At 39.9% G+C, this 16,082-nt stretch overlaps 1 protein-coding gene across 1 annotated transcript in view; it reads right to left on the bottom strand.

The window, feature by feature from the left end:
* SLC17A5 (solute carrier family 17 member 5) overlaps positions 1-16,082 on the bottom strand; it is a 287,025-nt gene that overhangs the window by 87,005 nt on the left and 183,938 nt on the right. Inside the window, exons 3-4 of the mRNA XM_053710438.1 lie at positions 5,562-5,795; positions 4,465-4,552 (exon numbers count right to left, since the gene is read on the bottom strand). Coding sequence (XP_053566413.1) covers positions 4,465-4,552; positions 5,562-5,795 — 322 coding nt within the window. The remainder of the gene's footprint in view (positions 1-4,464; positions 4,553-5,561; positions 5,796-16,082) is intronic.

Below are 16,082 nucleotides of genomic sequence, written 5' to 3' on the forward strand. Positions count from 1 at the left end.
GGAAAAAATGCATGCTATAGAGTTATCCATTACAGCCATTAATTGTTGTATGGTAATAAGTATTGGCGCACTAGATGTACTAGGGGCCTCTTGTGTGGGCAAACTGGTGTAGACACAGAAGGGGATGATGCAGTACCATGCTTACTCCCCTCATTAGAGGAATCATCTTGGGCAATATCATATCTATGGCATTATTATCCCTACTTTGTTTGGACATTATGACACAAATATATCACATATATTTAAATGGGGAGACACATTGGCTTTCATACATATAGAACATCGTTATCTGATGGTTCAGACATGTTAACAGGCTTAAACTTGTCAACAAAGCACAAAAAACGTTTTACAATAAAACCGTTACTGTCCCTTTAAATTTTAAACAGAACACACTTTATTACTGAATATGCGAAAAAGTATGAAGGAATTGTTAAAATTCACCAAAATTTCACCACAGTAACTTAAAGCCTTAAAAGTATTGCACACCAAATTTGAAAGCTTTAACCCTTAAAATAACGGAACCGGAGCCGTTTTTACAATTAACCCCTATACAGTCCCAGGTATCTGCTTTGCTGAGACCCAACCAAGCCCAGAGGGGAATACGATACCAAATGATGCCTTCAATAAGCTTTTTCAGTGGTTCTTAGCTCCTCACACATGCATCTGCATGCCATGCTTTCCAAAAACAACTGCGCATTAAGGCGCGAAAATGAGGCTCTGTCTATGACTAGAAAAGGCCCCCAGTGAAAAAGGTGTCCAATACAGTGCCTGCCGTTTTTTTAAAACAATCCCCAAGATTAACAACTATTAAAAGTTATAATCTGCCAAATATAGTATAAGTAATCGTTTTAGCCCAGAAAAATGTCTACCAGTTTTTTAAGCCCTAATGAAGCCCTTTATTCTTTTACTTAAACTAAGAAAATGGCTTACCGGTTCCCATAGGGAAAATGACAGCTTCCAGCATTACCGAGTCTTGTTAGAAATGTGTCATACCTCAAGCAGCAAAAGTCTGCCACTGTTTCCCCCAACTGAAGTTATTCCTCTCAACAGTCCTGTGTGGAAACAGCCATCGATTTTAGTAACGGTTGCTAAAAAACGATTATTAGCCCTGTTTTTACCCTTAGATTTTTTATCCTGTGGTAAAAAGGTTCCTTTCCCACCAGTAACAGTTGAAATAACAGAATCCAACTGAGAACCAAATAATTTGTTACCCTGGAAAGAAATAGAAAGTAGAGTTGATTTAGAAGCCATATCAGCATTCCAAGTTTTAAGCCATAAAGCTCTTCTAGCTAGAATAGCTAGAGACATAAACCTGACATCAACTCTGATAATATCAAAAATGGCATCACAGATAAAATTATTAGCATGCTGAAGAAGAATAATAATATCATGAGAATCATGATGTGTTACTTGTTGCGCTAAAGTTTCCAACCAAAAAGTTGAAGCTGCAGCAACATCAGCCAAAGATATAGCAGGTCTAAGAAGATTACCTGAACACAGATAAGCTTTTCTTAGAAAGGATTCAATTTTCCTATCTAAAGGATCTTTAAACGAAGTACCATCTGACGTAGGAATAGTAGTACGTTTAGCAAGGGTAGAAATAGCCCCATCAACTTTAGGGATTTTGTCCCAAAATTCTAATCTGTCAGACGGCACAGGATATAATTGCTTAAAACGTTTAGAAGGAGTAAATGAATTACCCAATTTATCCCATTCTTTGGAAATTACTGCAGAAATAGCATTAGGAACAGGAAAAACTTCTGGAATAACCACAGGAGCTTTAAATACCTTATCCAAACGTTTAGAATTAGTATCAAGAGGACCAGAATCCTCTATTTCTAAAGCAATTAGTACTTCTTTAAGTAAAGAACGAATAAATTCCATTTTAAATAAATATGAAGATTTATCAGCATCAACCTCTGAGACAGAATCCTCTGAACCAGAAGAGTCATCAGAATCAGAATGATGATGTTCATTTAAAAATTCATCTGTAGGGAGAGAAGTTTTAAAAGATTTTTTACGTTTATTAGAAGGAGAAATAACAGACATAGCCTTCTTTATGGATTCAGAAACAAAATCTCTTATGTTATCAGGAACATTCTGCACCTTAGATGTTGAAGGAACTGCAACAGGCAATGGTACTTTACTAAAGGAAATATTATCTGCTTTAACAAGTTTGTCATGACAATCAATACAAACAACAGCTGGAGGAATAGCTACCAAAAGTTTATAGCATATACACTTAGCTTTGGTAGATCCAGCACTAGACAGCGATTTTCCTGTAGTATCTTCTGACTCAGATGCAACGTGAGACATCTTGCAATATGTAAGAGAAAAAACAACATATATAAAGCAAAATTGATCAAATTCCTTAAATGACAGTTTCAGGAATGGGAAAAAAATGCCAAAGAACAAGCTTCTAGCAACCAGAAGCAATGAAAAATGAGACTTAAATAATGTGGAGACAAGAGCGACGCCCATATTTTTTAGCGCCAAATAAGACGCCCACATTATTTGGCGCCTAAATGCTTTTGGCGCCAAAAATGACGCCACATCCGGAACGCCGACATTTTTGGCGCAAAATAACGTCAAAAATGACGCAACTTCTGGCGACACGTATGACGCCGGAAACGGAAAAATAATTTTTGCGCCAAAAAAGTCTGCGCCAAGAATGACGCAATAAAATGAAGCATTTTCAGCCCCCGCGAGCCTAACAGCCCACAGGGAAAAAGAGTCAAATTTTTGTAAGGTAAGAAAAAATGATTAAATCAAATGCATTATCCCAAATATGAAACTGACTGTCTGAAAAATAAGGAAAGTTGAACATTCTGAGTCAAGGCAAATAAATGTTTGAATACATATATTTAGAACTTTATAAACAAAGTGCCCAACCATAGCTTAGAGTGTCACAGAAAATAAGATTTACTTACCCCAGGACACTCATCTACATGTTTGTAGAAAGCCAAACCAGTACTGAAACGAGAATCAGCAGAGGTAATGGTATATATAAGAGTATATCGTCGATCTGAAAAGGGAGGTAAGAGATTAATCTCTACGACCGATAACAGAGAACCTATGAAATAGACCCCGTAGAAGGAGATCACTGCATTCAAATAGGCAATACTCTCCTCACATCCCTCTGACATTCACTGCACGCTGAGAGGAAAACCGGGCTCCAACTTGCTGCGGAGCGCATATCAACGTAGAATCTAGCACAAACTTACTTCACCACCTCCATCGGAGGCAAAGTTTGTAAAAACTGAATTGTGGGTCTGGTGAGGGGTGTATTTATAGGCATTTTGAGGTTTGGGAAACTTTGCCCCTCCTGGTAGGAATGTATATCCCATACGTCACTAGCTCATGGACTCTTGCTAATTACATGAAAGAAATATTTTCAAAAGTTAAAGCCTTTTTATTAATACTCGAGTCCCAAAGCATTTAAATTGGGACCTCTGTCTGCAATGCTTTGTGAGATTACAATAACACTATTTATATTGCCTTTTTAAATAAGATATATACACACTACATGCAGATATACACGGGCGACTAAAGTTTCTTGCGGGCTGGTAAGTTTTGTGATTTACTTGCCCGGTGGGCGAGGGAAGTTTTTGGGTATTCATAGGCCCTGTGCAAGGATTAATAAATTGTATTTTATGGAGGTTTCTTAAATTAGAAAGAGTTAAAGCAGGACTGAAAAAAAAAGAGAGAAATGTATAAGATAGAATCCCAAACCATGCATATAATTTTATGAATCCTTCAAATAAGCAGATGTTAAAGTGAGATATATGATCATATGGCTTAGTATATAATGCTAAAGGTCAAAACGGTTACAGACAATTACAATAAAATCACTGGACTAGAGGAAGGGGTCAAGTCCTACAAACAAAAAAAAAAGTGTGGGAACTCACCAAGATTTCCACCCCCAAAACAATTAATATTGTTTTATAGACACACACACACTGTATTTATAGGTATATACTCTATACACTTTGGTTAATGAAAGTAAATTAAATCCAATGAAGAGTTTAATGGTTGCCTTTGGGCCTGTGACGCTTCCTCTGTCACAGAGTCTCTCCCACTTAAGGTGTAATAGTCCTATTTCTGCTGAGGGGCGCTACATAACCCCAGAGCAAGCCACACAGAAATGTATGCACCATATGTTCCACACAGTGCAGGGTGATCACACAGCAGGACCTCTGACAGACTTGCATTTAGTGTATTGTAGAAAGTGTTACTGCCCATTACTAGAGGATCTCACTATCCCTCTAACCAGACTGTGATCCAGCTCCACCCACCAGCAGCAGCAGCAGTGTTTACTGAAACATTTCTGTTCTCTTTCCAGGGGGAACTTAGTGCTACCTGCAAAAATAGTGCAGGAACTCAGTTCCCATTCAACTTGACCCCTGACTAGAGGTTTATGACTTGGATAGCTGAATGGTTTTGCTTGTGTATCTTTATACTCACCTGCATAAGAGAGACTCAACAACCTGCTACGTTCTAGAGGTGGAGCCCATGATGACCACATCGCATGCATAGCGGGAAAGGTAACACCCTGGAGAGACAGATGTTATTAAAAGTATTAAAGGGACAATAAAAAACAAAAAAATATTTCAGGATTCAGACAGAACATAATAAATAAATAAAACATCCGGCATACAGTATATGATGATGATGATAGCACTGCAGTTTCACCACAGGGAATTCTTCTCTGGAAGTACTTGTGCCTTGTTAACAATAAATTAATTAGGTACCTAATCTGATAAGAAAGATGAATTCTCCAGACTATGCAATCATGGTTCCACTGGGGCAGGAACCTCAACTACAGCAGTGGAACCATGCGGAGGAAAACTACAGCCAAAAGGTTGCTGATGTCAGTACCAGCACCACCATACAACAAATCTGTAGACATTTTAGCTTTGGCCAAAGTATTTTTGTGTATGTTTGTGAAAACGTCAAATAAAATGTCTCAAATGTACAGTCTCACCTACACCTATGGTTAGCCTTTTAAATAGAAACCAGTATAAAAAGGACATGAAACTGAAACTATAATATAGAATTGTGAATGTTTAAAGGCATACTAACCCCAATAGATAGAGCATGCAATTTTAAGCAACTTTCTAATTTACTCCTATTATCAATTTTTCTTCATTCTCTTGCTATCTTTATGAAAAAGAAAAAAAACACACACAACAAACTTTGCATTCCAATTTCATTATTTGCCCCCCTTTTTCAAAATCCTGCAACATTTGGAACGCGCATACAAAAGATTTTACAAGGCTAACTCAATATTAATCACTGTGTCCTTGACAGAGGCTATATGAGGCTTTTAAAAGCATATATCACTGGACTGCAAAACAATGCAACTTTTGCTAACAAAATTACAATTTAAATGTGTTTTTTTTTCCATTTACAGACCTTTTACAGTGTAGTGTTTAAATGTTGATACATACCTATGCATACATAAAGAAAATAAATGTATGTCCCTTTAAACGTATTAAGCTTGTAAGCACTACAAAGTGGGTTGCTTTATATTAAAATTACCAAATAAATAATGTAATTACCTCTCCGAGTCCTTCAAGTGCACGCACTGCTACCAGATACCATGCCCCTAAGTCAGCAGCTAATGGTGTCAACAATGTAAATATTGATGTTCCAAGGATGCCAAGTCCCAGCAGCATTTTGCTACCAACTCTGCCAGCTATGTATCCACCAGGAATCTGAGTAAGGATATACCCATAAAAAAATGAGCCAAGAATCCATCCCTGGGTACCTGCGTCCCAGTCATACTTCTTGCCCTTGAAGAGAAGGAAATAAAAAAATATATATTGTTTTTAAATATTTCCATAGGCTTTTGTTTTATACCATATTCCTTGTATGCTATTGGCTTATAAATTAAATACTAAGTATATGCATGCTTACCTGATAAATTGATTTCTTTCATAATGGTGAGAGTCCACAAGCCATCACATGTGGGATTAAACTCCAGTCCACTAGGAGGCGGCAAAGCACCTAACATTACAGAGTTTTTAATCCCCACCACTTTTCCATAATCCATCAGTCATACATATGGCCAGGAGAAAGGAGACATTTAAAAAGGTAGGAAATATAAAGCAGGGTAAGTGACGGGCAAACTGGTAAGGTTGCCAACTGTACATAAAAAATAAGGGTGGGTCTCGTGGACTCACCATGATGAAATATATTCTTATTTTTAAAATGTATGCAGTTGAAAACATGACGCATAATTTTAAATACTTAAAAATAAAGGGGAATATACATATATAACCTAACAGGCTTATAGAGTGACATATATAAAATTAAAAATAAACTACTTACAGGCACTATACTAATGAAGGAAACCAGTAGGTAGCCAAAACTAGTGCTGAAACATAACAGCAGAGAATCTGGAATAGGAGTATATCGACAATGTAATTCCCAGGAATAATGGATAGTGGATTCTTACCACCTGTATGAAAGAAATTTTGCTTTCTTTTGTAAAATGGTGAGCGTTCACAAGCCATCACTTATGGGATCCTATACCCAAGCATTCAAGTCCATGAGACCATAAAAAAGGAGCAGGGTAACAGTTACGATAGGTATGACACTAAACAAGCATAACAGCCTGGAGAACTTCCCTGCCAAAAGCAGCCTCAGGAGAGGCACATGTGAAATTGGTAAAGCTTGGTAAAAATATGCAAAAAAGACCAAATTTGTTGAACAGAAGCTTCATTCCTGAAAGCCCAAGAAGTGGCAACTGCCCTACTAGAATGAGCAGTAATTTGTGAGGGAGACTTCCCTGCTACCAAATATACTTTGCAAATCAAAACATTAAGCCAAGAGGCTATGTTAATCAGTGTAGCTTTCTGTCCCCAGCAGGGACCAGAGAAATGAATACACAAAAGAAACATTTCTAAATTATTTTGTGGCCTGAAGATAAAATTTCAAGGCCCTTCCAACATCTAAGTTGTGATGCAGTCTCTCATTAGCATTTTTTGGGAGACACCACTTTAGGAAGGAAAAAATAACCTTGTTCGGATGAAAAATCAAGTAAGGGGAAATCCGAGTATAGGTCAGAAACACTCCTGGCTGAAAAAATGGCCAAAAGAAAAAGAACCTTACAAAATAACAGTTGAATATCAAGACCAGGTATAGGTTCAAAATGTTCAGCATCAAGAACTCTGAAAACCAGGTTAAGGTTCCAAAGAGAAGAAGCTTGTCTGATAACCGGTCTTTTCCTAACCAAGGCCTGAGCAAAGGCTTGAATGTCAGGATATGTGTAAAATTGTAATACACAAGGAATTTGAAAAGAATTCCAACTGTAATGCTTACTCTCAACACCAGGTAAGAAATGTTTTCTGCACCTTATGATTAATGCACCTGGTAATAGGATTTTAGGCTTGAATGAAAGTGTCTGTCACTTGATAACAAAAACCCCTTTTGAGACAAAACTAGCCGTTCAATCACCAAGCCAGGAATTTAAGAGATTTGAGGTGTTGATGAAAGAAGGATCCTTGAAAGAGAAAGTACTTCCTGAGAGTAAGACACCAAGGCTGATTAGAGGTCATTTGGATTAGATCTGTATACCAAGTCCTGAGAGGCCATGCCGGAACAATCAGTATTACAGAGGCCCGTACTTGTTTTATCTTGGCTTTTGCCCTGGAGAGTAACACAAAAGAAGGAAAGATGTAAATCCTATTGAACAAATGAGAATCACTAAAGTATCTATGAGAGTCACTTGTGGATCCAGAGATCATGTGCAATACTGGGGTATCTTGTGATTCATGAGACCATGAGATTTATGTCTGGCCTGCTTCAGCAACTCACAATCTGGTTGAATACATCCTTTATTCAGGGACTATTCACTAGGGTGAAGGTATTTATGACTGACAATGTCCACTTCCCAGCTGTCGACATCTGAGATGTGGGTTGCAGAAACCAAGTAATGATAGCATTCTGCCCAGGTCAGAATGCGGGCTACTTCTTTCATCACTGGTGATTGTAAGCAAAGCAGTATCAAGCAAAAGTCCAGCACACTTGAATATCAACTGCTCGCTGCCAGGGTTCCTGCAAACCCCTAAACAGATAAACACAAAACAGGCAGCAGCATGGATAATAACCAAGTTTATTATGGCACAGAAAGTCCACAACGTTTTGGGGTGTTACACCTTAATCATGTGAAAAATAAACTTGGTTATTATCCATGCTGCTGCCTGTTTTGTGTTTATCTGTAAGCAAAGCAGTGTCATTGTCTGTATGAAACCTCAGAAATGACTACTTTTTTTAATAAGGGCCAGCTCTGGAAAGCCCTGAAATTAAGTGGAGTTCCAAGAAGTTGATTGGTAGTTGAAACATATAGCATGCTGGCTGGAAGGATTATATGTGAAGGCTTTAAAACTTTCTTTCCATTGGATACTTAAAGGGGCACTAAACCCATTTTTTTTCTTTCACGATTCAGATAGAGCATACACTTTTAAGCAACATTCTTACTTTTTAAATAAAGATACCAAGAGAATGAAGACAATTTGATAATAGGAGTAAATTAAAATGTTGCTTAAAATTGCATGCTCTATCTGAATAACGAAAGAAAAAATTTGGGTTCAGTGTCCCTTTAAGTGAGTTTCTGTACTCTAAAGGAAAAGTAGTTCACCGAGACTGAGTGGAGAAAGCACTATCCACCTTTGGTATAGTTTTGCATACCTCCAGATTTTTTCAATGGAAAAGAGGGAACATGTTCTTGTTTGTACCATTCCTTGGTGATTAGATCAAACAAAATCAGGTACAGGGAAGGTAGATGATTGTTTTAGAGCTGCCTTAAAGGATTTATTAATCTTAACAGAATTGTTTGTCTGTAGTTGGAGAATCTTCAACATCCAAGGCTAGTAAAGCTTCCCGCAAGAGAGTACATATGTGATCCATCCTGAAATTAAAGGACAGTTCTTCTGCTACTTCATCAGCAGGGGGTCCTGGGTTTTTGAATATTCAGCCTTAGTAGAAGATGATTCTGATTCCACAGTACTCCTGATTTGTGCAGGGTACCTAGACGGGTTGCTCCCCTGATGAGCTAAGGCCTGTGAATGATTCCCTTCTGCCCCTTGCAAGCGTCTGCGTTTAACTGGTGGAAGTATGACAGCCATCAGTTCTAAAATTGCAGAGTGGATAAATATTTCTTCAAATTAAAAGCACAGGCCAGTAGAGCTGTCCTGGGGATATCCCTGGTGGGTTGTAAATCCCTGAGCACTATGCTGCAAATCCAACACTGCATAACTCGGTTTAGCATTTGGCATAAATTTATAAGTGGCATGATGGAGTGGGAGGCACACTAACACATCCTAACAAAGCAAACATTGTTGTGAAGGGGTTAAATTATCAGAAGATCACCCTTCCAAAGGGTCAGCATAATGTCCTGAGACATAAGCTGCACCAGTTTACTCCATACTATATAGTAAGGATAGGTAACTATCTACAGGTAGATAGCAGCACAGAAATACAGTCTAAGAAGTACAGAAAGGGTTACCCCCTAAGGGAACACAGAATAATTGTCACAATGTAAAACTGTCTATAGTAAAAAAAATAGACACTGTCTTTTTTAATGGAAAAAGGCATCCAGTGCAGTATTAGCCGAAAAGTGAGAAAAAAAATACTCCAATCTAGCTAAACGTCTTCTTAATCATCTCAGAGCCTGCTGCTTTAGAGAACTGGAGCTCTGGTGTGTGCTAAAGCTGATCATGGTAAAGTTAAAGAGACAGAATCTCATTTTTAACTTTTTCTTGTAAAAGTGTCTAAAACTGTATATAGTGTTAAATGGTGTATAAGACTGTGCACCGTATAGATGTTTATACTTATAGGTGCATGGTAATTACTTGTCACCACCTTTATCTACCGTTCTCACGTTAGCTGCAAAAGACTGCTTCTAGTAAAGGGGCCTATCCGAGAGAGTGAAAGCACAGTGCCAAGGCTCTGTAAGTTAATAACAAAGAGCAGCACACTGTATACCAGGGGACTGGCTGGCGTGCCCACATTTCACCTGGGAGGCTATTAGTACCCTCTGCACTAGGGGAAGATTATTACTGCTGTCTGTAGGTTCTTGGAGGAAGAAATGGGTCTAAATTCAGTTAGAGGATCCCTGTCCAACAACGTGAAGATTAGCACTTCGAGTTTCCCCTCACTCCTTGGTGGAGACAAACAAAATTGAGTGATTATGGGAAAGTGGGAGGGATTAAAAGATCTGTTATGTTGCGTGTTTTGTCCTTCCTAGTGGACTAGAGTTTAAGCCCATATCTGATGGCTCGTTGGACTCTCACTATCTTATGAAAGAAAACGCATTTATCATATCATACACACACAAATGCTGTAACTAACTTTCCAGTTTATGATTTTAATCTGTATGTGTTGTGTTTGATCCTCCCCTAATGGACTTTGCACCCAGACTTGTCTGGGGTTAACTGTATGAGTAAATACATGTAAACCAGTCTGTCTTAGCATACCTCACCTAGAAGCTGCAAGCATATACTGGCCTTTAGTAACCCAGCATACAATTTAAAAAACAGCTGTGGGTTAAGCTACAATTATTTTATATGTGGGGCAGCAGAACTACAAAAGTACATTGCACCAAGGGGAGAGGTGTGGCTGCAACCCTAAAAAGGCACAGAACCTGAACGCTTTCTCAGAGACCAGAACCTATTTTCAAGTCATCATTAAACACATGATTGGCAATCTCTGTTTTACAGTCCCTTTTGTCTAACATGAAAGCGAGATGCATATTATATAAACAAGTATACTACAAGTGTTAATTAGATACATATTGGTAAAATTAATGTTTCATCATACTTTCACAAGACATGAAAGTAGGTAGAATACAAAAATGTTTTGTCTGCTGAAGTACGTTTCCACACTGTTAAAAGGTAGACACTAAATGTGGAGAAAGCCCCAACCCAATGAACTTAAAGCCTTAACCATTTCGTAATTATGAACATAAATACTTATCACATGCAGTTATTTTCTCCCACAAATTGGTGTTGAATCATGGAGGAGTGAAATCTGAGAGAGACTTGACACTTGCAATACCAAGACCACACAAGTATGAGCGGTTGAACGTTTATGAGTGGATATTAAAGGGACACTCAAGTCAAAATTAAACTTTCATGATTCAGATAGAGCATGACATTTTAAACAACTTTTCAATTTACTTCCATTAAGAAAATGTGCAGTCTTTTAATATTTACACTTTTTAAGTCACCAGCTTCTACTGAGCATGTGCAAGAATTCATAGTGTATATACGTATATGCATTTGTGATTGGCTGATGGTTGTCACATGATGCAGTAGGAGTGGAAAACAGAATTTATGCTTACCTGATAAATTACTTTCTCCAACGGTGTGTCCGGTCCACGGCGTCATCCTTACTTGTGGGATATTCTCCTCCCCAACAGGAAATGGCAAAGAGCCCAGCAAAGCTGGTCATATGATCCCTCCTAGGCTCCGCCTACCCCAGTCATTCGACCGACGTACAGGAGGAAATATGCATAGGAGAAACCATATGATACCGTGGTGACTGTAGTTAGAGAAAATAATTCATCAGACCTGATTAAAAAAACCAGGGCGGGCCGTGGACCGGACACACCGTTGGAGAAAGTAATTTATCAGGTAAGCATAAATTCTGTTTTCTCCAACATAGGTGTGTCCGGTCCACGGCGTCATCCTTACTTGTGGGAACCAATACCAAAGCTTTAGGACACGGATGAAGGGAGGGAGCAAATCAGGTCACCTAAATGGAAGGCACCACGGCTTGCAAAACCTTTCTCCCAAAAATAGCCTCTGAAGAAGCAAAAGTATCAAATTTGTAAAATTTGGCAAAAGTGTGCAGTGAAGACCAAGTCGCTGCCTTACATATCTGGTCAACAGAAGCCTCGTTCCTGAAGGCCCATGTGGAAGCCACAGCCCTAGTGGAGTGAGCTGTGATTTGGCCTCTAAATAGAATTTTAGAGCACGGACTACGTCCAAATTGTGTAACAAACGTTCCTTCTTTGAAACTGGATTCGGACACAAAGAAGGTACAACTATCTCCTGGTTAATATTTTTGTTGGAAACAACTTTCGGAAGAAAACCAGGCTTAGTACGCAAAACCACCTTATCTGCATGGAACACCAGATAGGGCGGAGAACACTGCAGAGCAGATAACTCAGAAACTCTTCTAGCAGAAGAAATTGCAACCAAAAACAGAACTTCCCAAGATAATAACTTAATATCTACGGAATGTAAGGGTTCAAACGGAACCCCTTGAAGAACTGAAAGAACCAGATTAAGACTCCAGGGAGGAGTCAAAGGTCTGTAAACAGGCTTAATTCTAACCAGAGCCTGAACAAACGCTTGAACGTCTGGCACAGCTGCCAGCCTTTTGTGAAGTAAAACAGATAACGCAGAAATCTGTCCCTTCAGAGAACTTGCAGACAATCCCTTCTCCAAACCCTCTTGTAGAAAGGATAAAATCCTAGGAATTTTAATCTTGTTCCATGGGAATCCTTTAGATATATTTTTTCCATATCTTATGGTAAATTTTTCTAGTTACAGGCTTTCTAGCCTGAATCAGAGTATCTATTACAGAATCTGAAAACCCACGCTTTGATAAAATCAAGCGTTCAATCTCCAAGCAGTCAGTTGGAGAGAGACCAGATTCGGATGCACGAATGGACCTTGAACAAGAAGGTCCTGTCTCAAAGGCAGCTTCCATGGTGGAGCCGATGACATATTCACCAGGTCTGCATACCAAGTCCTGCGTGGCCACGCAGGAGCTATCAAGATTACCGAAGTCCTCTCCTGGTTGATCCTGGCTACCAGCCTGGGAATGAGAGGAAACGGTGGGAAAACATAAGCTAGGTTGAAGGTCCAAGGTGCTACTAGTGCATCTACTAGAGTCGCCTTGGGATCCCTGGATCTGGACCCGTAACAAGGAACCTTGAAGTTCTGACGAGACGCCATCAGATCCATGTCTGGAATGCCCCATAATTGAGTTATTTGGGCAAAGATTTCCGGGTGGAGTTCCCACTCCCCCGGATGGAATGTCTGACGACTCAGAAAATCCGCTTCCCAATTTTCCACCCCTGGTATGTGGATTGCAGACAAGTGGCAGGAGTGATCCTCCGCCCATTGAATTATCTTGGTCACTTCCTCCATCGCCAGGGAACTTCTTGTTCCCCCCTGATGGTTGATATATGCAACTGTCGTCATGTTGTCTGATTGAAACCTTATGAATTTGGCCCTTGCTAGATGAGGCCAAGCTTTGAGAGCATTGAATATCGCTCTTAGTTCCAGAATGTTTATCGGGAGAAGAGATTCTTCCCGAGACCATAGACCCTGAGCCTTCAGGGGTTCCCAGACCGCGCCCCAGGTCAGCCAGACTGGCGTCGGTCGTGACAATGACCCACTCTGGTCTGCGGAAGCTCATTCCCTGTGACAGATTGTCCGGGTTCAGCCACCAACGGAGTGAATCTCTGGTCCTTTGATCTACTTGAATCGTCGGAGACAAGTCTGTATAATCCCCATTCCACTGTTTGAGCATGCACAGTTGTAATGGTCTTAGATGAATTTGTGCAAAAGGAACTATGTCCATTGCTGCAACCATCAATCCTATTACTTCCATGCACTGCGCTATGGAAGGACGAAGAACAGAATAAAGAACCTGACAAGAGCTTAGAAGTTTTGATTTTCTGACCTCTGTCAGGAAAATTCTCATTTCTAAGGAGTCTATTATTGTTCCCAAGAAGGGAACTCTTGTCAACGGGGAAAGAGAGCTCTTTTCTATGTTTACTTTCCATCCGTGAGATCTGAGAAAGGCTAGGACTATGTCCGTATGAGCCTTTGCTTTTGACAGAGACGACGCTTGAATCAGGATGTCGTCCAAGTAAGGTACTACTGCAATGCCCCTCGGTCTTAGAACCGCTAGAAGGGACCCTAGTACCTTTGTGAAAATTCTCGGAGCAGTGGCTAATCCGAAAGGAAGTGCCACAAACTGGTAATGCTTTTCCAGAAAAGCGAATCTTAGGAACTGATGATGTTCCTTGTGGATAGGAATATGGAGGTACGCATCCTTTAAATCCACCGTGGTCATAAATTGACCTTCCTGGATGGTAGGAAGGATCGTTCGAATGGTTTCCATTTTGAATGATGGAACCCTGAGAAATTTGTTTAGGATCTTGAGATCTAGAATTGGTCTGAACGTTCCCTCTTTTTTGGGAACTATGAACAGGTTGGAGTAAAATCCCATCCCTTGTTCTCTTATTGGAACTGGATGAATTACTCCCATCCTTAACAGGTCTTCTACACAATGTAAGAATGCCTGTCTTTTTATTTGGTTTGAAGATAATTGAGACCTGTGGAACCTTCCCCTTGGGGGTAGTTCCTTGAATTCCAGGAGATAACCTTGAGAAACTATTTCTAGTGCCCAAGGATCCTGAACATCTCTTGCCCAGGCCTGAGCAAAGAGAGAAAGTCTGCCCCCCACCAGATCCGGTCCCGGATCGGGGGCCATCCCTTCATGCTGTTTTGGTAGCAGTGGCGGGCTTCTTGGCCTGCTTACCCTTGTTCCAGCCTTGCATCGGTCTCCAGGCTGGTTTGGGTTGAGAAGTATTACCCTCTTGCTTAGAGGATGTAGAAGCAGAGGCTGGTCCGTTTCTGCGAAAGGGACGAAAATTAGGCTTATTTCTAGCCTTAAAAGACCTATCCTGAGGAAGGGCGTGGCCCTTTCCACCGGTGATGTCTGAAATAATCTCTTTCAAATCAGGACCAAACAGTGTTTTGCCCTTGAAAGGGATGTTAAGCAATTTTGTCTTGGAAGACACATCCGCTGACCAAGACTTTAGCCAGAGCGCTCTGCGCGCCACGATAGCAAACCCTGAATTTTTCGCCGCTAATCTCGCTAATTGCAAAGCGGCATCTAGAATAAAAGAGTTAGCCAATTTGAGTGCATGAACTCTGTCCATAATCTCCTCATACGAAGATTCCTTAACGAGCGACTTTTCTAGTTCTTCGAACCAGAAACACGCTGCCGTAGTGACAGGAACAATGCATGAAATTGGTTGAAGAAGGTAACATTGCTGAACAAATATTCTTTTAAGCAAACCCTCTAATTTTCTATCCATAGGATCTTTAAAAGCACAACTATCTTCTATGGGAATAGTAGTGCGTTTGTTTAGAGTAGAGACCGCCCCCTCGACCTTAGGGACTGTCTGTCATAAGTCCTTTCTGGGGTCGACTATAGGAAATAATTTCTTAAATATAGGGGGAGGCACAAAAGGTATGCCGGGCCTTTCCCATTCCTTGTTTACTATGTCCGCCACCCGCTTGGGTATAGGAAAAACATCGGGGGGCACCGGAACCTCTAGGAACTTGTCCATCTTACATAATTTCTCTGGAATGACCAAATTGTCACAATCATCCAGAGTAGATAATACCTCCTTAAGCAGTGCGCGGAGATGTTCTAATTTAAATTTAAATGTTACAACATCAGGTTCAGCTTGTTGAGAAATTTTCCCTGAATCTGAAATTTCTCCCTCAGACAAAACCTCCCTCCTGGCCCCTTCAGATTGGTGTGAGGGTATGTCAGAAGCGTTATCATCAGCGTCCTCTTGCTCTTCAGTGTTTAAAACAGAGCAATCGCGCTTTCTTTGATAAGTAGGCATTTTAGATAAAATATTTTTAATAGAATTATCCATAACAGCCGTTAATTGTTGCATAGTAATAAGTATTGGCGCACTAGATGTACTAGGGGCCTCTTGTGTGGGCAAAACTGGTGTAGACACAGAAGGGGGTGATGCAGTACCATGCTTACTCCCCTCATCTGAAGACTCATCTTGGGCACTATTATTATCTGTGGCATCATTGTCCCTACTTTGTTTGGACACCATGTCACAATTATCACATATATTTAAATGGGGAGACACATTGGCATTCATACATATAGAACATCGTTTATCTGATGGTTCAGACATGTTAAACAGGCTTAAACTTGTCAACAAAGCACAAAAAACGTTTTAAAATGAAACCGTTACTGTCACTTTCAATTTTAAACAGAACACACTTTATTACTGAAAA

The sequence above is a fragment of the Bombina bombina genome, chromosome 4 (assembly GCF_027579735.1).
Source record: "Bombina bombina isolate aBomBom1 chromosome 4, aBomBom1.pri, whole genome shotgun sequence".
NCBI lineage: Eukaryota > Metazoa > Chordata > Amphibia > Anura > Bombinatoridae > Bombina > Bombina bombina.